The sequence below is a fragment of the Propithecus coquereli genome, unplaced genomic scaffold, assembly GCF_000956105.1.
Source record: "Propithecus coquereli isolate 6110/MARCELLA unplaced genomic scaffold, Pcoq_1.0 Scaffold27, whole genome shotgun sequence".
NCBI lineage: Eukaryota > Metazoa > Chordata > Mammalia > Primates > Indriidae > Propithecus > Propithecus coquereli.
In genome coordinates, this window is record NW_012148285.1 from 9,653,484 (window position 1) to 9,678,121 (window position 24,638).

The window sequence follows — 24,638 nt, forward strand, 5'->3', positions numbered from 1 at the left end:
AAGTCATGGTTAAGCCCCACCTGACTCATTCAGGAAGAGGTTCTGCGCTGTTAAATTCGGGCTTTTGAGTTGCCAGTTTGGGAGCTCCAGATTCCAGTATGTGCACTCTCACAGAATTTCACTGGTATGTACCCTTCCCAGCGCCTACATGCCCGTGGCCCAGGACTGCTGGGGGACGTGGAGGAAGGAAGAGACCTGCTCCATGCTCCCTGGGTAAGGCAGGGGGCTGTTTCTTCAAACACTTGCTGAGCTCCCTCTTGGGGCCAGGTGTTGCTGGAATGCAGTGGGACCAGCCCCAGCATTCAAGAGCTCAAGGTCTACAGCCCAGTAGTAATGGAAAGAGCCATTCGAAACAAAATGCAGGGAGTGACAGCACAATTTAGCAGTGTTTTATTTACTGAACATCTCCTGTGAGCTTCACTTTATGCATGTATCATCTCACTTAAACCTCACAAGGACCCCCATGAGGAAGAGATGATCCCCCTTTACAGATGAAGGAATGAGGCGCAGAGAGGTTAAGTGACTTGCCTGGGATCACAAAGCTGGGACATCTACCTGGACCAGGCCGACTCAGAAGCACATGCTCTGTCCACCCTCTTAGAGGTGCAAAGTGCCAAAGGTCATGGTGCTGCAGGCCCTTCAAGAAGGCTTCCTGGAGGGGGTGGCTTTGACCTAAATAGACCCTTGATTCTCCTAGTTCTCTGCTCACATCTGACCTGGGGCCTGAAGGAGGATTATATTATGGTAGTAGGAGTAATAGTAATAATAATAATAGTCATATTTATGGAGTGTTCACTATCTGCCTACACATCGTTGTAGGCACTTCACACGTTTTAAACTCATTTAATCCCCACAATTTCCTTATGAAGGAGGCACAGTTATCATCTGTGATTTTATTATCCGAGATTTAGAGACATTCAGTAGTTTGCCTAACTCAGCATGTATGTGGCAAGGCGGGGTTCTGAACCCAGGGGTCTGTCCCCAGAGTCAGTGCTCGTCACCAAAACACCTGCCAAGTCAAGGTAAAACACATGAGGCGCGGGGAATATCACTGGCAAGAAGGGAAGTCGGGGTGTGTCTAGGAAGCAGCAGCCACCAAATACAAAGGCTCTTGCAGACTGGCCCCCTGTCGAGCACGGGAATCTCAGCTACTCAACTCTGCCACAGAAAGTATGTGAGCTTGTGGGTGCAGCGGCGATTCAATAAAACTTTATTTATAAACACAGGCGGGAGGCCACACCCAGTCATGAAGAAAATGGTACCACTGAAAGAAACACATTCGGGCAAAGTCCAGCTAAGATTTCCTGAATCTTCACAAATTGGAAGTTTCCATGTTTCTCCAAAATAAAGGAAACAAGGGAAAGAGTAATTTGTAGTTTCATTTATAAAACCATGAATGCGATTTTAAGCAAGGGAGACAAGTGTTATTTACCCAAAAAAAGAGCACTGCTTTAATGAACACAAAACAGATCAATTATTCTACAAGCAAGAGCCTTCCATCTAAAAAAGTAATTCAGGTCTACTTCAGCTGTTTTGGCTATTATAGGTGCTTTGCATATAGATTTTAGAATCAGCTTGTTGATTTCTAAAAAAATAAAACTGTTGTAATTTTGATTGGGATTTTGTTGAATCTATAGTATTTTATGCTTCATGGTGCTATGATAAATTGAATTATTTTTACAGTTTCACTTGTTTGCTGAGACTATATAAGAATTGATTTTTGTCTATTAACCTTATATCCTGAGACCCTGTTAAATTCATTGATTAGTTCTACTAATTATTTTTGTAGATCCCTGGGATTTTCTAAGTTAAAAAAATCACATTATCTACAAATAAGTGCAGTTTTACTTCTTATCTTTATGCCTCTTATTTCTTTCTCCTGCCTCTGCAATGATTAGGGTCTCCTATACAACGTGAAAAAGGAGTGGTGAAAATAGGCATCCTTTCCTTTTTTGGGAAAAATTTAGCCTTCGTATTACTATGTTTTGGACTTTTGATATGACTGTCAAATTATTCTTCAGAAAAACTTAACCAATTTAAATTCCCACCAAGGGTTTGAGAGTTTAATCACTGACAGTTCATTCCTTGGGGACCTCACAAGAGCCTTGCAAAGATTAGAAGGGAGACTATCTGGGAGGACCTAAAACAAGTTTCTATTTATCCAGAATTTCTGAGTAACTGCTATCCTTCCTGTTCTTTTATCATGCTGGATAACCCCTTTCATCTTCCTGAGAACAAAGCCCGTCCATAGGACTTAGGATGGCAGAGTGGACTTACGATGGCAGACGTGTCCCTTCTAGGCCCTGTTTACGGGATGTTGAGGTTTGGGAGGAAATGGCGGAGTGATTGCTAAAGGATACAGGGTCTCTTTATGGAGTAATAAAATAAAGCTGTTCTCAAATGGATGGTGGTAATGGATGTACAACACATACTAAAAACAATCGAACGGTACACTTAAGATAGGAGAATTGTATGGTATGTGAATTATATCTCGATAAAACTGTAACGAAAAAGAAAGAAAAAGGATAAAGGGAATAACAACAATAATAGCAACAGCAATAATTTACTGAAGACCTACTACGGGCCAGGCATTGTGAACAAGCCTCTTTGTGTGTATTACTTTGAATTCTTCAACATTCCTAAAATATATTATCGTGCATGGGAGTGGGGGAGTCGGCCCCCTTGCCTCAGGGTGGGGCCGACTCCGTGGTGCAGCCAGCGCTCTGGGGCTCCGGCGGCTCAGGCTGATGTCAGAGGACAGCCCCGTCCGTGCCTGGCCATGTCCCCTCCCCAGTCCTGCCTCCTCACTCCCCTCCTCCCAGGAGCCAACTCCGATCCCTGTTTCAGGCTTTGCTTCTAGGAACCCCGACAGTTACTTCAGCTGGACCTCATGACCTCATTATTCTGTTTGTGAGATGTCAGAACAGCCCAGTAGGAGTTAAGCAAAAAGCCCAAGAGCTCACTAGCCAGGCGGCTTTTCCCATAGCCCCACCCACTTTAAAAACAACAAAGACCTTCTATGCGGGCTGCAGCGTGCTCTTTTCAGTGGCTTTACATTTTCTTTCCATTATGTAGCATCACTGTTTTTGCTGCCTTTGAAAGCAAAGCATGGTACACACACACGCTGCAGCTGTAAAACAGCACGAGGAAAGTCTCCGTGAACTGATAACGAGTGATTTCTCAGGAAAACAGTTGCGTAAAGTGCAGAAAAGCATATACAGTAGGCTACCTTTTGTGTCAGAAAGAAGGGAAAATAAGAAACACACACACAAGATGTAAGCAACTTACCCTCAAACAGATCAGAAAAATGTTATTAACATAGGTATTTGCAGTAGCTCTAGAAAATAAACAAATAATAAAGCCATTGGGGTAAAATGTTAATGGCTGATAAATTTGGGTAAAGGGAATATAGATATCCTTTTTACTATTCTTAGTCTCGCAACTTTTTTGAAAGCCTGAAAATATTTCTGAATAAAGTTTTTTTAAAAAAGCAATATATGCTTGCTAAAAATAAAATCAAATACTGTAAAACTACAGACCATCAAACAAAAAAGCAGGGGGAGGAAAATCTCTTGAAATCCCTCTTCCTATTTTCCTGTTTTTGGAGTTTAGTGTGTATTTTCCAGATAATTTAAGTAACTATGCTAATATATTAGATATAAATATATAGAAATATATACACATACATATAATTTCAATGAGATATGCCACATATGGATTTGCAACTTGCTTTTATTCACTCAATAACATATCCTTTACTTGTTCCATCCAGGATAATAGCCCTATCTCAGAGCTAGTCTCTAAAATCCTGAAAACTATGTTTCTGGTGTTGGGGGCTCAGAAAATGATACCCCAATATATGGTGCTTTGACTTGCTGAGCTAAAGAAACAGCCTGAAGGTCTCTCTGACCTTCCCTCCCCAACTCAGTGAGGGACTCTACAGAATTTCCTTATCTGACTAAGGAAACTTCCTCCCAAAAGAAATGCAATTGTCTTAAAACCTCCTCCCTAGAAATCTCGCAAATATCCAGGAAAGATTAACTACTGGAGAAGAGAAGAGACGAAGTCCTTGCCATGCCTAGATAGACTTTTCTTCGATTCTTCTGAGGGCGGTTCCAAGAGATTACCTGGGCGACCCTGTCTCCGTAGTAAGACAATCTTTGTTCACAGCGCAGTTCTGCCCCTCACCTTCCCGTAACTTGCCACTCCCACTCAGTTCCCCAAGACAATTATTTATAAGATAATGTCTGCCTCCTGGACCCATTCAATTTCCCTAAAAATCATTTACGAGCGCTCAAAATTGTCTACATTTCCCCCATCTCCTTCTCCCCTCTGAAGAGGGTATATAAATTTCCACCATCTGGCCCTTCTTTGAGTCTCTTATTTTGTATGGCTCCACAGTTAAGCACGTTAATATATTTCATGCTTTTTTCTCCCGTTAATCTGTTTATTGTCAGTTCATTCCAGCAGCGAACCTTCAGAGGACAGAACAAAAGCTTTCCTTCTGCCCCTACACTGGTATGTGAAATCCAGGCTGTCAGATGATCTTTCTATATTTGAATGATAAAAACTCTGCGAACCTGGAGGTAAGAACGTTCCAAAGCCTTGAGTCCTCCAAGGACTGCTCGTGCAGTAGCATGTTTCCCAGAGAGCCTCCAGGACCCTGGGGCAGAGACTGCCTGAGGGGAATGGGTCTTTGTGCAGCCCCTCGGGCCTGGGTCTCTGGGGAGGAGGGAGGGGCCCATCTGTTCCTGTTGGCCGCAGCATCCTTAGCAGAGGAGAAGAAGGTATGGGTTAAGGAGCCCCCACACCAAGCAGCTCTGCCTCTGTAGACCTGGGTGGGGCGAGGGGGCATTATCTCCTTCTGAAGCGAAGCCCCTCAAGGACGTCACTGAGATGGGACCAGGTGCTCCTGGGCTGGGCCCTGCGGGAAACCTGGGATCCTGCCTCTCCTCTTGTGGGTGCCACATGAACATCCGCACATCCGGCCACCCTAGGCATAGGCTCAGATGTCTGGCCCATGTGACATAAAACATCTGGCCTGTCTTAGGATTCATAGCCTCCTCTTGGGATTCTCCCCTGATCCCTCTTTTTAATATTTTGCTTGGATAGGAAGCAATGGCTCGGTTGTTGAAATGACCTTCGCCAAGGCCAGCGTGTACTCTATAACTTGAAGAGGTTGCTTTGCTTTAAGGATTTTTTCCCCCAAATTTTCCTTCCCTATAAAATAGCCATGTGCTATGGTTTGAATGTGTCCCTCAAAGCTCACGTGTTAGAAACTTAATTCCCAGTGAACCGTATTGAGAGGTGGGACTTTTAATAGGTGATTAGGTCACGAGAGCTCTGCCCCCGTGATTGGATTAATGCCATTATTGAGAGAAGTGGGTTCCTGATAAAAGGATAAGTTTGGCCCAGCCCCTCCCCTCACCCTTTTGCTTGCACGCCAACCTGCCCTTCCACCATCGAAGGCGCAGCAAGAAGGCCCTCGCCAGATGCAGGCCTCTCGACCTTGGACTTCCCAGCCTCCAGAATGGAAAGAAATGAATTTATGTTTTTTATAAATTACCCAGTCTCAGGTATTCCATTATAGCAGCACAAAATGAACTAAGACACCAGGTAAATTATGCTTTTCTTGCCTTGCCTAAATCATAATCGACAATAAATATATTCTTCCCTTTTCAAGGTTCCTCATAGTTGAAACTAAGAGAAGTTGGGAGGGGACAGATGAAACACAATTCTTGATGGCAGAAAAGTGGCCTAGAGAACACCAGGGGCCCTGCGTTTTCAGCTTCATCAGGCTCAAAGTCGTTCTGCTGCAAAAATTCCAAGGAAGCCTGGACGGAAGGTTTGGGGGTCACAGTCATCACACCAACACCCAGAGGCAGCCGCGAGGGACCCACGTTCCCGCTCATAGCACGACGTTTCCCACTTCCACCCACTGCATCCTCATCCCACTTACAATTAGAAAGGACATGGACCTTCCCGCCCCTTGGAGCCCACGAGCTCTCCTGCTCCAGGGCAAAGAGTGGTGCTGGGAAATAATTACTCTCCAGGGCCCGGAGGTGCCTGGCTGCCCTGCTGCGTCCACAGCCCTGGGAGTGTGGTTACAGCGTAGCATCACTTCCCGCCCTAGACTCAAGGATTAATTGTGCTCCTGCCACCTCCAGACTCACTGCCCCTTATTCCTTTTCTACATGGGAGGCCATCCATGCTCAACTTTTTATTTTTTCCCCTCTGATGACTTGCAAGTTCAAAACCTGCAGAATAGGCAAGAGGAAGGTTGTATTTTATTAATACTGATATGTGGTTGCCAGAAACGCAGTGGCAGCTTGGGGTGGGAGCCAGGTGTCAGGAGACACAGGCTTGAACCTCGGTTCTGCCGTGGCTGAGCTGTGTGGCTGTGGCACAGACATCAACATCCCTGAGCCACAGTTTCCTCGCGTGGAAGCCAAGACTAGTACCAACCACCCTCAGTGTCACCAAGATCGAGTGAGAATCAGAGACACGCCCGGGGTTGCACGGCAGGAAGTTAACGTGTCCTGTACTCAGACGGCGCTCAATAATTATACTTTCCTCTCATCCTTCTCTGAGTATCTGATCAGGATCTTTTTTTTTTTCATTTGCACAAATTATATCTTTCTCACTATTCATAATTTTCTCTTTATTTTTAAAAGAAGATGGCAGGCTTGCGTATGAGACGGAGCGTGGGGCACACATGAAGGTTTCAGTCCAGAATGGACAATTTTCTAGATTTCCATGCCCTATCTTAAACACAGCTGTCAGGACAAGAGGCTCATTAAAAAAGATTGTTTTGACTGACAGAATGCTCATGTATCAAATTGGAAATTCATCCAAAAATACTTGAGGGAGGTAGACAGAGGTGGTGCGAGCCGAGGAAGGGAAATGTTTTGCAGAATGTGGAAGATGAGATTTGCCAGGAAGAAAGCACCCTGCCTTTGACTCTAGCCAGGAAGGCTGAGAGCGGGGAGAGGCGGCCATCAAGATGTGAGGGCCTTGGGTAAGTCGGTTTCCGTTTTAATACCCGGGGCAAGAAAAGCTCTAATCAGGTGATGATCCCTTAAAGAACACGCATTAGCTGAGTTTGCACGCTTTTCCTTACCTCTGGACTCCAACGTGCCCCTGCCTCCTGTTCTGGCTCAGAGTCCTCAAGCAGGTCCTCTGCTTCCACCAGTCCTGGAGATGGTGGCCTTCCCGCGGCTCTGTCCATAACTTGACTTTCTCTTCTCCTCTTCCCTCTCACTGTGACTGCACCCTCTGTTGTTACCTCAGCCATCCTCACCTGCCGAAGATTCTAAATCATTTCCCAGCCCAGACTCTGTTCTTCGGCTTCCTGATGTCCCTACAAGCTCTGCAGACTCCGCTCACTCCCTTCACCCTGATGCCTGTCGCTCCTCTTGTGGGTTTACCTGGACCATCACGCAGTTGTCCAACCCAGGGATGCAGGAGTCACCTGAGACACCCCCACCAACCTTGGTCCACGCATCCTGTGCCGTTGGTCTGTCTGCACCTGCTCCCACCTCGCTCCATCCTCAGTGTGGTCTTCCTGGTGGCCTGCTCTCCTGTCCTCCTCTCTGCCTCCAGATGTGTCAGGATGACACTCAGTTGTCAGTGGCCACGGTGGCTTAAACAAGTACAGGGAGTGCGCATGCTTATCTGTGCTTTGTCCCATAAAGAGGAAGGAGGTGCAGCCCAGAGTGGGAGCAGCAGCTCAAGGATCTCCTGAAGGATCCAGGCTCCTTCCACCTTCCTGCTTTGCCATCCTCAGCTTGTAGCTTTTGTCCTCAAGATTGCAGATGGCTCAGGGCTTTTGGGCACCATGTCCAAGCTCCAAGGAGGAAGAAGAGGAAAAGGTCAACAAAAAGCACTCCTGGAAGCCCCACTTGCTAAATTCCTGAACTGGGTCAGGTGGCCACACCTGGCTGTATGGGGGTCTGGAGATGGAGCATCTCAGCCTGTTGTGCTGTGCCCTGAACAAAGCCAAGGCTCTGTTAAAAAGGGAGAAAATGCATCTTGGTAGACTGAGCAAGGCCATCTTTCTAAAATGCAAAACCCAATTCGCCACTAATCTGAGTAAAAGCTCTCAGGGTTCCCATCACCCTAGGGTCCTGATCTGGCCCCTGTGACACGGCATCAAATGCAGCGTTTCCACTGGAGCCTGCTCCAGTCACTGAGCAACTTCACTGCCAGCTCTGGTACCCAGCGAGCTGTTTGGTGGCTCTGGCCTCTGCTCATGTTGTGCCTCTTCCTGCCCACGTCTGCCCGATGAACTCTTATTCATCCTTTAAGACCCTGCTCGTCCCTTTCCTCCTGTGGGGAAACATCCCCAGCCGAGCTAGACAGGGCTGATGCTCCTTCCTCCTGTTCCTTGCATGTTCCTCTCCTTTTGTCCTGCGGTTTCTGGTTCTCATCTTGGTTTCCCCGACTGGTCTGTGAGCTCCTAGGGGCAGAGGCCAGGTCTGTTTAACTCAGTATCCATCCCCAGGATGAACTGCGTCGAGAGCAGCTGCTCTGTACGGACTGTCGGATAAATGAATGAATGGACGGATGGATGGTTGGATACTGAATGAATAAATGAAACTAGTGCCAACTCATAAGCTAATCTCCCCTCTTTGCCAGTATTAGCAAAGCTGGCGGGGAGAGTTCTGAATTTTCTGATTTTACAAAAGACTTGCCATGTTCCTTATAAAAGGAGGCCCGATGTTACTAGCAAGAAGGTGGAAGCCAGAGGCAGTGGAATGAGCATTGATTTTGAATCCTGTTACTCACATGCCAAAGACAAGCTACTTCACGGCCCTGAACGTCGTTTCCTCAATTTTGAAAAGCGGGTGGTAACAACAGACGACTCTTAGAGTAGTTGTGAGTTTCAGAGGTCATGTGTTTAAACCCCCAGCACATACGCACTATCACACGCTGGGGACACAATGCTTTTTGGCACCGTGTTTTAAATAAGGTGTGAACATGGGATTTTTCTTCCTTGCCAGTGGAGACACTGCTGGTTGCCTCTCAATATCCACGCCCTCCCTTTTCCTCCTGGTTTTGTTCTGTGAAACATCCTGCTCTGGGAGGTCAAGGGCTTCGTCCCCAGAACCAGGATTGAGACAGCTGTGACAATTCTCCTCCTGTGGTCACAAGGGGCTGCGAAGGGGCCTGTGGCCCAGGTCTGGATACAGAGATCTGAGAGGAAATCACGGGGGTGTCTGGAAAAGATGATGTTTCTTTTAAAAAGTTCCCTTTTCTGCCTCTGGGGCTTGTCAAGTCTTAATGTGACGTCCTGAACTGCGCCAGCCATCTGAGAAGTCCAGCCTAAGCAAAGGGCCATGCTGGTGAGGGCAGAGCAGGTGCACGGATAGACCCTGGCCACGGAGTCAGCCAGGCTGAGTGACTGACCCACCTGTGGCCTTCTACCCATGTGACAGAATAAATAGCCTCACTCTCTGAGCTTGGGGACTTGCAGCTTCCCGTTCCATAGAGTCCAAAGGAACTGATACCTGTTAGAAGGGGTGTCCATTTGAACACTATGTAAGTTGGCCTTACAAAATTAAGTAGAGTTTGCCTATTATCCATGAGGTCCCAGGAAGTTTCCTTGTTAGAGTGGGATTGAGCAAGACTGTTAGAAAATTGTTTTGACAGTGACCTTTCTGACCTTGTTCCTACTCCTGTGAAATTGCTTTCCCAAGCATCTTGGGTTCAATAGGACCAAGGCCGGATCCAAAGGCAGTGAGTGCTGCAGCAGGCTCCTCGTCAGAGAGGGAGGACACAGACATGGGACAGGTGGCTGAGTAACCCTCGGCCATGTCTATATGGCAACTTGGAGGCGATTTGGAAGTGAGAGACAGACAATACCCACTGGAGGCAGAGTGTGAGTCATTACAACACCCCAAACACGGTCAACTGAACACAAAGAAAGAAAAGCTCTTCCTCCCTTTGATGTAGAGTGTAGCCTGTCATTTGTGGCTAGAAGAGATTAGGCGTGGAAAGGGCTAAGTGGTGTAAGTTTTTGAAAGGGACTGATGGCTCTATAAATGTTATCTTTAAATGCAAGCCTCAGTGGCGACTGATCGTGAGTACCCAGACCAGGGGTCAGCAAACTAGAGCAATCATCTGTTTTCTGACATGGCCTGTGAGCTGAGAATGCTTCTTACATTTCCAAATGGCTGCTTTTGGGTTTATATAGGTGCTGATGTAATATCCTCAATTTTGTATCTTAGCCCACAAAGCCTAAAATATTTACTATCTGGCCCTTAACCAAAATAGTTTGCCAACCCCTGACCTAGACTCCATTATAGGGATTCTTTTTATTATTCATTTTTTTGAGAAATTAAAAAAAATAATGTAACATTCAAATTCCCACCACCCAGAGATTACAAACATTAATAGCCTATAAGATCTACTTTTACATTTTTCAAAGGAGAAATGAAATACTACAATTATAGCCAAAGTCCCTCTTAACTGCTTCCTGCTATTCGAGAGGCTCTTCGCTTGACCTTTAAGGACTGTGCACCTTTTTTGGAGAGTGCCTGGCCGGAGATCTGGCCAGAGGGTCACTGACCTCAACGGGGCTATTCTGTGACCCTGACCAGAAGACAGGAAATGGTGGCCCCAGATCACAATGATTCCAGGTATTAATGGATTAATAATACAAAAAACTTTTCTTTCTCTTGAAAAGTCTTTGCTGTAGGCAGATACGTGGGCTTGGCACAGAGTAGGCAATCCCCAAATTTACTGAATTAACTGAATGAATAGGTGTCCCAAACTCAGACATCTGAGGGAGTGATTTCATGAAGGCACAGCCACGAAGTAAAGGTTGCTATGAATTAAGGTAAAGGAAGGAAGGAAGCAGGAAGGAGGGATGAAATGTCACTGACGTGGAAGTCACCCAGGGCAACAGGTACCATGCAATTCACGTGTTCTTAAGAGTAACCACACCCTATCCAACAGGCAGCCAGCAAAATACTTACATCTTCACATGCGATTTATGGAGAGGGAGATTTAAATATTGAAAAGCATCTCTGAAGTGTGTCGAAGTCCCACTCTAAGACGTCCACATCAATGGAAATTCTCTAGTTCCTTCCCTGACTCTTCCTGTGGACTCTGAGCTTCCTGAGGGTGGGGCCGATGCCTACTCGCCTTTGTGTCCTTGGTTTCCAGGTGTAGTAAATGTTGAGAAGTGAAAAGATGAATACAACAATAAGCAAAATGCCCAGCCCCACTGTCAAGAGCTCCAATCAGAATGCTGACTCTCTTCAGCGAAACACAACATGTGGCCACATTTGGCCTTGTCGAGACCAAATTTAGGCATTCGTTCCCCAAATATGGAAACATGCAAGCATTTTTTAAGATTGGGGCCTGTTTGTGCACAAAGAAGTTCACAATAGTAGTATTTATCCCAGAGAACAAGGGGAAACAGCCTGAATGTCCAATAACGGCAGAAGAGTTAAATGCACATGGTATGTCTATGGAGTACAACATAGCTGTGGTTTGGGGAACATTTTTAATGACATGAGACGATGCTTCATATGACATAATCTTGTGCTTCCAAAATGCTCACATATGATCTCAGCTATATGAAAAGAAGGCATTTCTTATTAACAAGAAAATGTTAAAGAATGGACTGCTCAAAATCCCCCAACCTGTGCAACCAGACAGACTGCACCTTTATGTGAAACCACAAATCGCACTAAAGACGCAGGATTTCATAAAGCTGATGACAATGACACTGGGAATCATCGGCAAATAAGGTTCTGGTGGAGGAAACACACACACACACATATTAGTTCCCGAGAAGCCAATAATCGGATTATTGACAGACTCAGAAAGAGACCCTTAGGAAAACTGATGAAATCTGTAAATAATCCTCAATGATACTGCTGCCAGTGTCAAATGTAAAGTGCAGGACTCTGCTAAAGAATTGTTTCAGACAATTTAGGCCAAGGAAACCAAGTTGATACTTGATCATTTCTTTGCTCATTCTGAGTTGGTGCATATTGGCCGTAGCAACCAACATTTTATTAAATACAAATTGAAATTAACTGCATTTGCCATGATCTGAGGTACCCAGTTTCCACACCTGTACTGCAGACCTGGATAAAGCATCTCTAAAGTCGTGATAATGTCTGGCACCCAAGGGGATTTATCTAAATAAGGCTATATTCTTTTACTTCCAAATCAATCACCAACGTGCAAACACTACTTTTAAGTAAAATGAAAAAAGCAATGAAATTAAAGCAATTTCAAGCTTTATTTTATATAGAATGTTCTAGATCTGTACTTATAATGTTGGAAATAGTGGGGGGAGAAATGCCTTTCAAATGAAGGCAAGTTCAGAGATTAAAAAAAAAATAACTTGAACTACTGGAGGAAGTGAGAGTGTTTCTCTAGGCTAGGGATACTGGAGTTTTACAAAGAGGTCCCACCACTAATTTCAAAATGACACCAATTGCTATTTTTAAAACATGACTTAAAAAGAAAAAAAGACATAATATTTTGACTTCATAAACTTCAACAGACACTGCTGTCTCCCATGAACTGGGAGCTTTCTGAAATGTTGCAATGGAATTTTTCGACAAATTCTTAAATTTCTACTTTAAGAGTGATTTATTACCCCAGAGAAGGAATTTCAGTTTTGTTCCTTCCTCTGTCCTCAGTGCCTTGCATGGGGCCTGGTCTGTTCGCTGAATGAGTAAATATTGACTTAACTTCAGGAAGCAGCAGTACACATTTACACACGCCAGATTCTCAATTTATAAATATTTACCATCAGGACTTGATTTTAACTTTAATTAGCCCAACTGTTAAGGATACCTCCAAAGTGAGAAATGTAATCCATCACTTCACACCAGATGTAGCTTCGGCAGTTGGTCTTTTATCTGGGTTTATAATGAATGAGACTCAGACATCAAATGACTAAAGCATGAGGTTTTATGGTGAATTGATTGGAACGTAAAATGGGCCAAACCTGGGAGAATGAATTCAAGATCAAATCCTAGAAAATAAATTAAAGAGGGTAAAATTCTTCAAGCTGATATGCCCCCAGAGACTCTGGATTCTACAGGCGCTTAAAAAAAGAAAAACAGGACTGTTTGGGGGTTTTCACTAGTTAAAAAAAGATAGTTTTTTAAAAATGCATTTTAAACAGAGAACATCGTAAGATGACTGTCATTATCTTGTGGACACATTTGCTAGATGTGGAAAAATCTGACTATGAAGTTAAGATTCAAAGGTGGATTTATTAACATATTCATTGGTGAGGCGTGTGCTTTAAAAAATAAACAGAGTCAAATTCTATCACTAAATTCTGCAGGAATTTTTCATCTACTCAGTGATTACCACCTTTCTAAACTAGTACCCCCTTTTCGTAAAACTAAAAGTAACATGCATTCCTCATCCACCCTGAAAAATCTCGGACTTGCTGAGATAGTCTGTCTTCCTGCATATCTCAGGAGCCAGGATTTTGTTTAGCTTCACATCCTGTAGTTTGCATTGTGAACAGGGTGGATAATTCTTTCCTTTTTTACTTTACAAAGTTCTATCAGCAAACTGCAGGCGTGTCCCCGCACCAGACACACCTCTCTTTGCGGGCAGGTTCTCACTGCACCTCCGCAAGAAGGATGCCAGCACCCTGGGGTGAGAAGTGCACTGTTCCAGCTAACGGATGAGGCAAATCTGCCTGTTGTGGGGTCTCAATGCAGTCCAGGATCATGTGACAGCAAACAAGCCCTTATCGAGTGCTTATCGAGTGCTGCACCAGGCACGGTGCTAAGAACCTCACCTTATCTGATTCTCACATCAACCTGATGAGGTTGCCCTCATTTTACAACTGAGAAAACAAAGACAGAAAGATGTTTAGCTGGGGAGTGGCACCAAAGGATGTCATGCCAGGTTTGCTGGAAGCCAAAGTCTGTTTGCGCATCTGCTATGTTGTATATATGGCCCCCGCATCCCACTGGCCCAGATCCCGGCACCCCCTCTCTGCCTCCAGAAGTTGTGCCTTATCTGCATACCACCCGTACTATTATTTACTTAGTATTTTTAAGTTGATGAACTAGTTATAACTTTTTCAATACATCTTAAAACAAACACCGCAGTAGTAGACATTTTAAGTGCCCCCATGGGCCTTTCCCTCCCACCTACACCCTCACATCACATTCCGGGCCCTGGGTGGGATGTGTGCCCCACCCATGCATACCCTCCAAGGAAGAACCAGAGGTGGCTTGTTCTGGGCAGACCCTTCAGAGGTGGCTGCCACAACACGGTCACCAGAAGCATCTTAGAATTAGACATATACATGATGCAGTCAAGGTTGCGGAGAGCAAGAGAATCACATCCTAACGGGAATATTTCTTTAAGCCAAGGGTTGAAAAACTGGCCTGCAGGCCCACTACCAGTTTTTGTAATTAAGTTTTCTTGGGGTGTGGCCACACTCAATTGTTTATGTGTTGTCCCTGGCTAATCTCACTGTACAAAGGCCCAGTAGTTGCTAAGCCCGAAATGCTTACTGTTTGACCTTTTATGGGAAAATCTGTGGACCTTGTTTGCGGACCCTGCTCTAGGCGATGTATTCTCCATCAGAAAGTCAGTTGGTAAACACCAATCCATAGGTGATGTGGACATCACCTATGATTGTGATGATAAGTAGATTGGAATCAAGCTTGATTCCGTTCCATTTAACCAATATTTATTTTCCAAGGGGCTACTCTGTGACAGCCCTGCCTAGGGCCTGGGTTTACACAAGTTAATAAAGCTTGGCCCCTTTTCCTTGGAGGAGTCAGGATGTAAACTAATAATTTCAATGCAACTCAATAAGATGTTAGAGTAGGATTTGATGTTTTATTCTTCCTATAAAGTAGACCCTGGAAACTTGACCTTTTTGTTTCTTAAAACTTTGAAATTCTAAAACCATAACCATGGGCTAAGATCTCTCTCTTTTTTTTAAAAAAGCATAAACACTAGAGGTGAAACTCTAATTCTGTGAAATTACTCATTAACTTTTACAGGGAAGATCAACTTATTGAAATTTTTCATAATTGCCAAATTTGCTCTGGGCTTTGTAATGCACAGTTCTAATCTCTTATGTTGAGAATGGAAAAAAGAAAAGGTATTGAGATATCAAGGGAAATATGGTCATTTAAAGAGCTAGGCTTGTTTTTTAAGACTGAGTTTTTAAATTGGAATCTGTATTAACTGGGTCACATATTAACCTTCTTGCTCAAAGAGACAGGAGGGACGGAGACAATGTCTGGGCTCAACCAAGGTTTCATTATCTACTACCTGTCTTTGCAACTCCAACTAGGTATCAGGCGAATTAAGGGGAAAACCAATTTCTGCATCCCTTGGATGTGATGAAATTGATTATCCTCAGGCGGAGCAAAAGAAGACAGAAAATGATGGGTGCCGCTTCACATCTGTGTATCTGTCCTGCCCTGATAACTGTTTATTTGTACCAGCTATTGACAACGGTTTTGTATCATACAAAGAAGGGTTTTTATTGAGCTTCCAAAGTAGAAGCAGGATGCATCCGTTTCTAGGGAAACCTGTGCTTGGAAGCTCGTGGGTTTCGATTCACAGAATGCATCCTCACACGCACGGTGGCCCACCGTACAGTGACACCCCTTCCTCCTCATGTACCTCATCCCATTTTACAAAAATTAATGCAACAATGGGAGATGATTGTTGATGCTCATTATTGAATCATTTATTCATCCCACACAATGATTCAGAATTATTCATTGAGCTTGCTGGAAGGAAGCTGGGTTCTACCTCCATGGTGGTTTGGGGAGGGATGTGCTCTTTAAAAGGATATTTTATAACAACACAATTATCATAATTAAAAGCTACCCTGATATCCTGATGAGCTTTTGACATATTTTTAAGTATTGGCATTTCAGCACAAGGAGATAAATGAGACTGAAATAGTATTAGGGAATAATATTGCTGAGGGGGGGGAAGCAGGAGGCAATATTAAATACCATCTGCCATCATCACCCCCAATTTTATCCCAGTCTTCAAGTTAATGATTTTTACAAAATACCGCTTGAACTTCTGGCTTTCCAAAATGAGTTCCAATTATACTGCTGTGTCCCAAGCCGTTCTCTGCATTACTGAGTCACGGATGTGTACAGTCCCCACGAGAGCCCACCTATCTGTGTTCAGCCTACGACGGAGCTGTGTCCACATCTGATTTGGATCTCTTTCTGATGTTGTCCAGGGTTTGTTCTGTGTTTCAGAGGGCATTAAGTGAAGGGTCTGGTTTGCAAGCTACTGACACTGACAGGCGACTGCAGGGAGGGCTCCCATCTCCCTGGTGAAGACCCCCTGGACGGCGGCCACGAAGAGGCACCTTCTAATACCTGACGGAGGTGGCTGGGGGAGATAGAAGGGAGGGGACGCTTGGAAAGAGAGAAAGACTGCTGAGTGACCCCGAGAGACAGCACAGGGACAGGAGCAGGGAGACACACAAGTGGAGGCCCTGGAGGCCATGTGTTGGGAGCTTGATGGGTCTGGGACTTGCTCTGCCCCGTGCCTGGCACCCAGACAGTGCTAAACAGACAAATGAGCTGCGTCGGTCGGCCACCGAGGGCAGGGGTGCGAGGCAAAGACTTTCATTCCTTCACTCATTCCACAAACACTGATGAAGCATTTAATGTGAGCAAATGCCTGAGCCAGGCCTCCCGAATGCAGAGATGGACGCAACCCTGTTCTTGCCAGGGAGCTGAGAGTCTAACGGGGGATTCAGAGATGTCAATGCTTGTAAATCTGTTTGACAAGTGCTGGGATTGAGGAAGAACCAGGTACGGGGGGAGAACCTCATACAGAAGAGGTGCCAAAGTTGAGCGGGCTTGGCCAGGTGACGCAGTGGAGGCTGGAGGGGAAGGCACTGGATGGGGCAGCGAAGAGCTGGGCCTTACCTGGGGGCGAGGGGAACCTCTGGAGGGTTCGGGCTGTGCAGCTCACGCCCCCTGGCTGCCAGGTGGACAATGGACTAGAATGAGCAAGAGTGGAGCAGGGAGCGCAGTGCAGAGCTGATGCCAGGACCCAGGCGAGGCCATGGGGGCCTGAGGAAGTAGACGGGCTAGAGAGATGTGGAGGAGGTATAATTAAAGAGCCGCGGGATATCTGAGTGCCCCCACCCCCATCACCCCTGCAAGGGGGCTCCAACTGGAGATGGAGGCATCAGGATTCTGGAGTCTGATGCTGTTAGAGTAGAGACAGGTCACTAACCCCCTGCTCTGTCTCAGGCCTACCAAACAACCTCCTGATTACAATTTGGCTTCCCATGTAGCTCTGCCTATGGGAAGAGACTGCGCTGCCAGGGCAGAGGGGAGGGCTTCGGGCTTGCTTTAAACTAATCAACTGGCATTCTGGTTGTAGAAATCAGTCTCTGAGCTGGGATAATTGGAGCTCACCTGCAGACACAGACCAGCTCTGGGTGTGCTGACAGCTTAGGTTCCTGAGCTAGCAGGGCTGCAGCCCTGAGTGGGCGGGCAGGGGGGCTGGTGCACCCTGGACGTGACACTGCCCTCTGGGGCTCTTGGTGGGTGGTCACCAGGCTTCGCCTCACGGTGCCCTGTTAGAGCTGTGGGTCTTCTCCTATCTGGGGGTGCTCTGTCGTATGATGGGAAATCCAGAACCGCAGGCCACTCAGGAACATGGCTGGCGAGAACGCAGAGCAGAGAGCAGAGAGCAGTCGCTGGGATGACATTTGCATCATTTAACATTTGATGTGAAAGGAATCATTTCAGTGGCATTAAATGTTCTCTCTGGCTTTATTCTCTGTTACAAAATAGTCTCCACGGTGGCACTGATGCTGTCTTGACACTTTGTTTCCTTGTCATCAGAACATTTTTCTGCACCAACTCAAGCATGGCATGAAATTTCAAAGGTCTTAATAGAAGTTTTCCAACTTTATCTCCATGGAACAGTTGGAAAATGTCTCCAATTATGTGAGCGTTTTGTAAAATGTCTCAAAAATACAGAAGGGTCTATTATACTTTTCTCGAGCAAATGCAAACACATTTAACACTCAAAGATGAAAAGAAGAGGATCGGAGTTCTTTTTTTTTTTTTTAAATGAATACTTGCTACTGGGTCAAGCCACCTCCTTTCCTCTACCCCATAACAAATAAATGCATATATTTAACCTTTAGAAGTGTTTGATACAACGAAGCCCTGGAAAGGTCCAAAAGGAGGAACTAGGACCAAGACCAGAGTCACAACAGGTGTCAAAATTGGAATCCTGTCAAGTCACCAATAACCCAGGGAACCGGCCTAGAACACACTGTATCTCTGAGCCGATGGAGGTGCTGCCTGGAGCAGAGAAGTGGTGTTGGGCTAGTGTCATGGAGCGTGCCGTCAGAAGCGGAGGTCTCACCTCCCCGAATGGGGTGTCTTCATTCTCTGTGTGTGCATGCATGTCCCATGTATGATCAGCTAAAAATCTACAGCAGGGTAAGATGAACTAAAATACATTTCTGTCTCCTGATTCTGGAAGAGAATTTAATCCACTCACTAGGGGAAAACTGCCAAGGCCCTGGGATCTGCCCACTAAAGCCACATCCTAGTATTTCCTGGGTTACAGCTGTCTCATACCGGTAGGAAGCCTGGCTCTTAAAGGTCATCTGTTGTTGAGCAAGTTCTTGCAGCCCAGAGAAATGAGAAAAGATGGGTCTCCCAAGGCACATGCAGCCACATTCAGATCCACCTACCCCTCCCCCCACCAAGAACTTCGCACTTCCAGGACTCCCATCTTCAACTGTGAGCAGCTACCACATGTGTAGTACTTGGTAGGCTAGGGGATGGTCTACATGCTTTATAGTATTACCCACATCCATCCTGTAAGAGAGACACTACTATTGGTCCCATTTCACAGATTAGGAAACTGAGGCTTAGAAGGATGAGGCAGCCAGGCAGCCAGGGAGTGGCAGAGTTGGGATCAGAACCCAAAGCCCCATCCTCTCTCCCCTTTGTCAGGTTGCAGAGGGGCCGGAGAAGGATCTGGAAACTCCCTCTCCAGACCGCCCTTCCACCCAGACACCTGTGGCCCTCTGGCCGCTACCTGCTTTGGTGAACTTGTCTGCCATCTCTTTGCGCACGGACTTGCTGAGGTTGAAGTAGTCGTCGTCTTCGTCGATGCTCTGCAGGAACAGCGGGATGTGCTGGAAGACAACGGCGTGCTGGCAGCGCCGCTGCTCCGCGATCCTCAGCTGCTGGTCCAGCCACTGGTCCTGGGCCTGCTTCAGGGCAGGGCACCTGGAGGCGTCGTACAAGAACTGGGAGTTGAGGACCAGGAAGAGGACGCCCCCGACCCAGAAGCTGAAATAGTCGTCTCCCCAAGTCTGGCAGAACTCCTCGACGGTCTCGGCTGTGGGGACATTGCCCACGTCGTGGTTACCGCTGACGAGAACCAGGGGGATCTCCCGGTCAACCGCCCTGAGCACCCGCTGCAGGTCCTCCGTCTGCTCCTTCCGCCAGGGTGTCCCTGGAAAAGGGAGGATCATGTCCTGAGATGGCCAGAGGCTGTTTATGTCTTTGCTAACATACAGTCAAAAAAGAAAAGAATCTAGAAATCCACTCAACCCAGCATGTGGAAATTGCAAAAAGTAGTCAGACACTAAAAGCAAATCAATAAGTGGGGTGAGTGCCTCTGTCTGTCCCTTTGAGTTGAAAGACTCCTGTCCTTCCCTGGATACCTTGGAAGTTCATCATCTATGTGGCCACTGCCCCACGTTTGCTGAGTGACGGTGTGCGGTCAATCCTGATGGTAAATATTAGTGAAGCTTAATTTCTATCTTTTATTTCAACGAACGCTAAATGTAGGCCTGTAACAATGGTTCATGCCTGTAATCCCAGCACTTTGGGAGGCTGAGGTAGGAGGCTCGCTGGAGGCCAAGAATTCGAGGCCAGCCTGGGCAACATAGTGAAATCCCATCTATATCAAAAGAAAAAAAAAGTGCTAAATACAGATAGTTGTAACTTTTCTCCCCCAGCTCAACAGCATATCCTGTGTACCCTTGTGATGTATGGACCCAGCTTTAAACACTAGCCCCACACCAATGGCTATTTTAAGTTTTTCTTACCATACACATGGCCTTACAGACTGTGTGAGCAACTTTATAGGAAAAAAATCCTTAGACACTGAATGGCTAGAGCAACTGACATGGGCATCTCGCCCAGTGCCCCCTACAGAGGAAGAGGCACTTTATATTCCAACCAGCGTATGAGGGCACAAGGGCTCAACATGCTACAGTTAAGCATATTCCCTTCCGCACACGGGACTCAGAATGGAAATGATTATTTGGACAAAGAGTTGGAAAGAGTGCGGGCAACCAGCACCCGCCCGCTTCAGATTGCTGGCTCCCACGCTTCCTGTAATAATGTCTTAAAGCTTTTAATGAACGGATTTTAAAATGACCCATTCAATTCCACATCTGTTTCTTTGAGCCTCTTTATGGCAATTTATTCAACAAATATTTATTGAGTGCTGACTATGTAAAAGGCACTGATTTAGTTACTGGGGATGAGCCGTGAGCTAAAGAGACACAAACCGTTCCCTCTCCACCGAGGAGTCAGATAATTTGTCGAGTGAACTACAGATGCGCACCCATCTGTGTCGGATGGTACTAGGCGTTACTGAGAAAGCAACAGGGAAAGGATATACTTCTAGTACCACGTGAGTCCCGAGGAATGTGCTGGTACCAGGCAAAGACAGCACAGAAAAAATGAGGAAAAAGAGCTGCTCACCTTCCCCAGGGATGCTGAAAACTCACCTGAAAAATGCTGCATAAGCAGAGGAAAGCTGTACCCAACGTTCCATCACGAATTAAAAAGAAAGCGAAAAAGTCCTTACGAAGCAATTACAGGTAATAAAGACCAGGAAGCAGAAACAAAGACATTCAGAGTCTAGACAGTCCTAAAACAGGCAGCTGTGAAATTGGAATTGATAGAACTCAGCAAAGAAAAAAGACAAAACTCTTTCACAAATGACAACTACAAGGAGATGACTATTACTGAGATTTCCTTTACGGCCAAGTATGTGCCGGGTTCTCTAAATCTCCCGTGTGAGCTTGCAAAGAACGCGCATCCTCTAATTGCTGAATATTGAGCTCTGCGATGCCCAGACTGCACATTTCCACTCAATCAAATTTATTAACGCTGCAGTTCAAATCTCCTGTATCATTATTCTTTTCTTTTGGCCTGTTGATCTATATTAGTTTCTGAGAGAATTGGTTAAGTCGTCACTGTAATTGTATACCAATCCATCTCTCCTTGCAATTCTGCCAGGGTTCATGTCGTTTATTTTCAGTTACACTGTGAGATGTATTAGAGTCCAGAATTCCAATATATCACTGAAATGTTTTTACATTTAATCCTAATAAAGTAAGTGAATAAAAGGCTAAGAGAAAGGTGATCTATATTGATGCTACGGCAAGGTCTTTAATATATATTAAGTAAAAATGTAAGGCACGGAGGAGTAAAATCACATATAAATTTTTAAAAGCCTTATATATATTCATGTATTATGGATAGACCTTTTCCAAAGATTCAAAGAAAACTGTTAACTCTGGTTAAATCTGGGAAACAGAAGCGGAGAGTGAGGGAGACTTACATTTGGTTTAAAACCCTTTACACTACTTTCCTTCCTTCTTTCCATCCTCCCTTTTCCCAAGTTTATGTACTGTTGTCACTTAAAAATTAAAAAAGAGGTGCTTTTAGCCCCAGGAGCCTAGGGCTTAAACAAGATCCAGAGGAAGCCAGTCAGGCGGCTGCACTGCAGCCATTTCCGACCTCTGAGGACCAGGGGACCTGGCTTGGGAAAGGCTGGCTGACGCTGGCCCCCCATAGCAAGAGCTGGGGTCTGAAGCCCAATCTGCTCAGGTGAGGAGGAGGCCAGACAGCCTCAGCCTCAGGGCAAAGAGGTCCTGCCTGGCACTGGGGACCGGGCGGCCCCTCTCACGGTGGTGCTGGGGCTTTGCCAACAGTCAGCGTCTGCCTCGTGGCTGGTCGGGGCCGGCTCTGGGCTCCCAGTCCGAAGGTGCCATTGATGGATGTTGCTTCTCTAGCTGAACCCGGACTGCAGGCATCCATGCCGACTTATGTAATCCTCTCTAAGACTCTGTCGGTCCATTCTTTTCCCATGTAAATAGACTGCCAATTTAGGGAAGACAAATCCTTTGTGGCTTTGAACATGATAAACCCTCTCCAAAGGCCTCTGTGGACCAAGGCTAATCCGTCCCTACTTTCCTTATCAGGTTTTCTAAAAGACCTCGAAGACACCCCTCTCTCACTCTTCTTCCTATTCATATTGACTTGGGGTTTTGGATATGCAGTCATAGCTGTTATTTATCGGCACCTACAGCGGGCCAGGCACTGTTCTCAGAGCTGTGTGTGTATCGACTCGCTTTAGCTGCACGACCAGTGGAGAAGTTGGGATCTGAACTCGGTGGTCTTGCTCAGGGTCCTACCTCTCATTACGGTGTCCAGGTAGCACATTAGGGTGCCACCTCCCAGGGGCACTTCTCTCGGCTGCCCTGATCCACAGGATGAGGACTTTATAATACACTGGGGTACAGAGCATCTCCCATCCTTGATTTTCAAAGAGCATTCACCACGGTCCTTCACATGCTGATACGGGGAGTGTGCAAGTAGTTAACAACCACAAACAGAAAAGTTGAGAAATGAGCACTTCAAAAGAAAGGCTTACTCAAGATGTGGGAAGGAGACCTTGTCTACAAAGAAACCTACAGGGAAGAGCTGGGAATTACACATAGCAATGGGACGTTTGTTTTCAAACGTCAGAGGCATGCTGCTTTTGGGGAAATCATAAACATCCCCCAATAACCTGTTAAAAAACATGAAGCCTATCTTCCCTGCGTCTCTTCAATCAAAGATGAGCCTCCCTCTTATGTAGCTTTTCCAGTATTTTCTATACCTCTTGCATGGAGTCACCAGGGCTTGGTTGGTGGCTCTTGTCCCTGACAAACTGAATGGCCATGGGTAAGTCCCTTGGTTCCTCTCAGCCTTAGTATCATCGTGTGTGAAATGGGGAGGATAATTCCACATCCAGGAGGGGCTGTAAGGATTCATTCCAAGATAATGATGTCCAGAGTCTGGTACAAATAAGTACGTCAAAATGTTAGCTGTCTTCTCTCCACACTCCCCCTCGAAAGTAATAAATTCTTCCATTTTTATCAGTGATCTACTGTGTGTGCGAACAATTAGTAAGTCATTTCTGAAAGAATGAAAACATTCCCCAGGGATATAAATACTTTTCAGTTAAGAATTTAGAAGTAAAGGAGTAAATTCTAGGTTACAAAAAGCCAAGTTTAATGAAAACATTTGCATTATGTTTAACAAGCTTTCATCTGTGTGTGTCAGAATCTCTTTTGGGTCAGAATTTCAATAACACCTTAGCATTAACAGAGCTCATAGCACATCTTAGCAGAGCTTCTAAGAAACAGTCATAGTATTGTAGCAAGTGTATGGAGAACCCAAAGCTGAGAGCCAAACCTCACCAGCAACACGAACAGAAAAAATGGAAAACCTAGCCAAGGACACGGAGCTTCCATGAGTTTCTTAAGTCTCAAGCAGGGCTCTGTGCTTGACAGAAGGGATGTCTACACAGAAAGAATGTGGAGGGAGATAGGAACAGAAGGGAAGACTTTGAAAAATTGCAAGAAATGACTTAGAACAGGGAAAGAGAAGGATCGTTTGGGGCAGGTCGCCAAGGTGGAGAGGCACCTGCTGAGAAGTGAGTACCGAGAGAACAGGGACCCCCACGTCAGCACACGCCTGCCCCCACGAGGGGACCCTGGACGGGAATGACAGGTGCAGTGTGGAAAGCTGCGAGGTGTTTAAAACATTTTTTGAAAATTTTGAAAATGCAATAGGTTGAAGTAAAACTAGGAGGTAAAAAGCATTATAACGATACAAAATTCTTGTTTGTATTAGCGGTACCATGAAATGCATGATTTATTTTTGTCAATATTCATTGAGGTAGACATTAGTATCTTGGCTGTTTTCCAAATAGCCTTAAAACACATTGTCTAATAAAATCTCTCAGCAAACTAGGAAGAGAAATAAACATCCTTAACTGGATAAACGACAGCTATTAAAAAAACGTATAACATCACACTTAACGGTGAAAGATTAAACGCCTTCCCCCTAAGATCGGGAACAAGGCAAGGAGGGCTGCTCGCACCTCTCTCACTGCAGGTCACCCTGGAAGTTCCAGCCAGTGCAAGAGGCAAGAAAAAGGAAGGAAAGTCATACAGATTGGACAGAAAGAAAAAAAACTATCTATTCCCAGAAGACATGACTGTCTCCACAGAAAATCCCAAAGAAGCTACGAAAAACAAAATAATCCTACATGAAGTATCTCAAGGATGGAAAAACAAACACATGTACCCTCTAATAAATTAGAACTAACCGATGAACACAATGAGCGCACAGAAGGAAGTAAAACTCATTGGAAATCAAGCAGGGGGAGGAGGAGGGAGGAGAGGAGGGGCAAAAACCCACCTAATGGGTACAATGAACACTATTTGGGTGATGGGCACATTTATAGTCCTGACTCAAGCCATGTAAATAAAAACATTTGTGCCCCCTTAATATTTTGAAATAAAA

General features: G+C 45.5%; 1 protein-coding gene across 3 annotated transcripts in view; it reads right to left on the bottom strand.

Annotated features, from left to right (window-relative positions):
- Positions 1-24,638, bottom strand: part of CPPED1 (calcineurin-like phosphoesterase domain containing 1) — a 113,033-nt gene that overhangs the window by 12,578 nt on the left and 75,817 nt on the right. For all 3 annotated transcript variants that reach the window (XM_012647803.1, XM_012647802.1, XM_012647804.1), the window contains exon 3: positions 19,072-19,494. In XM_012647803.1, the coding sequence (XP_012503257.1) occupies positions 19,072-19,494 (423 nt within the window). The remainder of the gene's footprint in view (positions 1-19,071; positions 19,495-24,638) is intronic.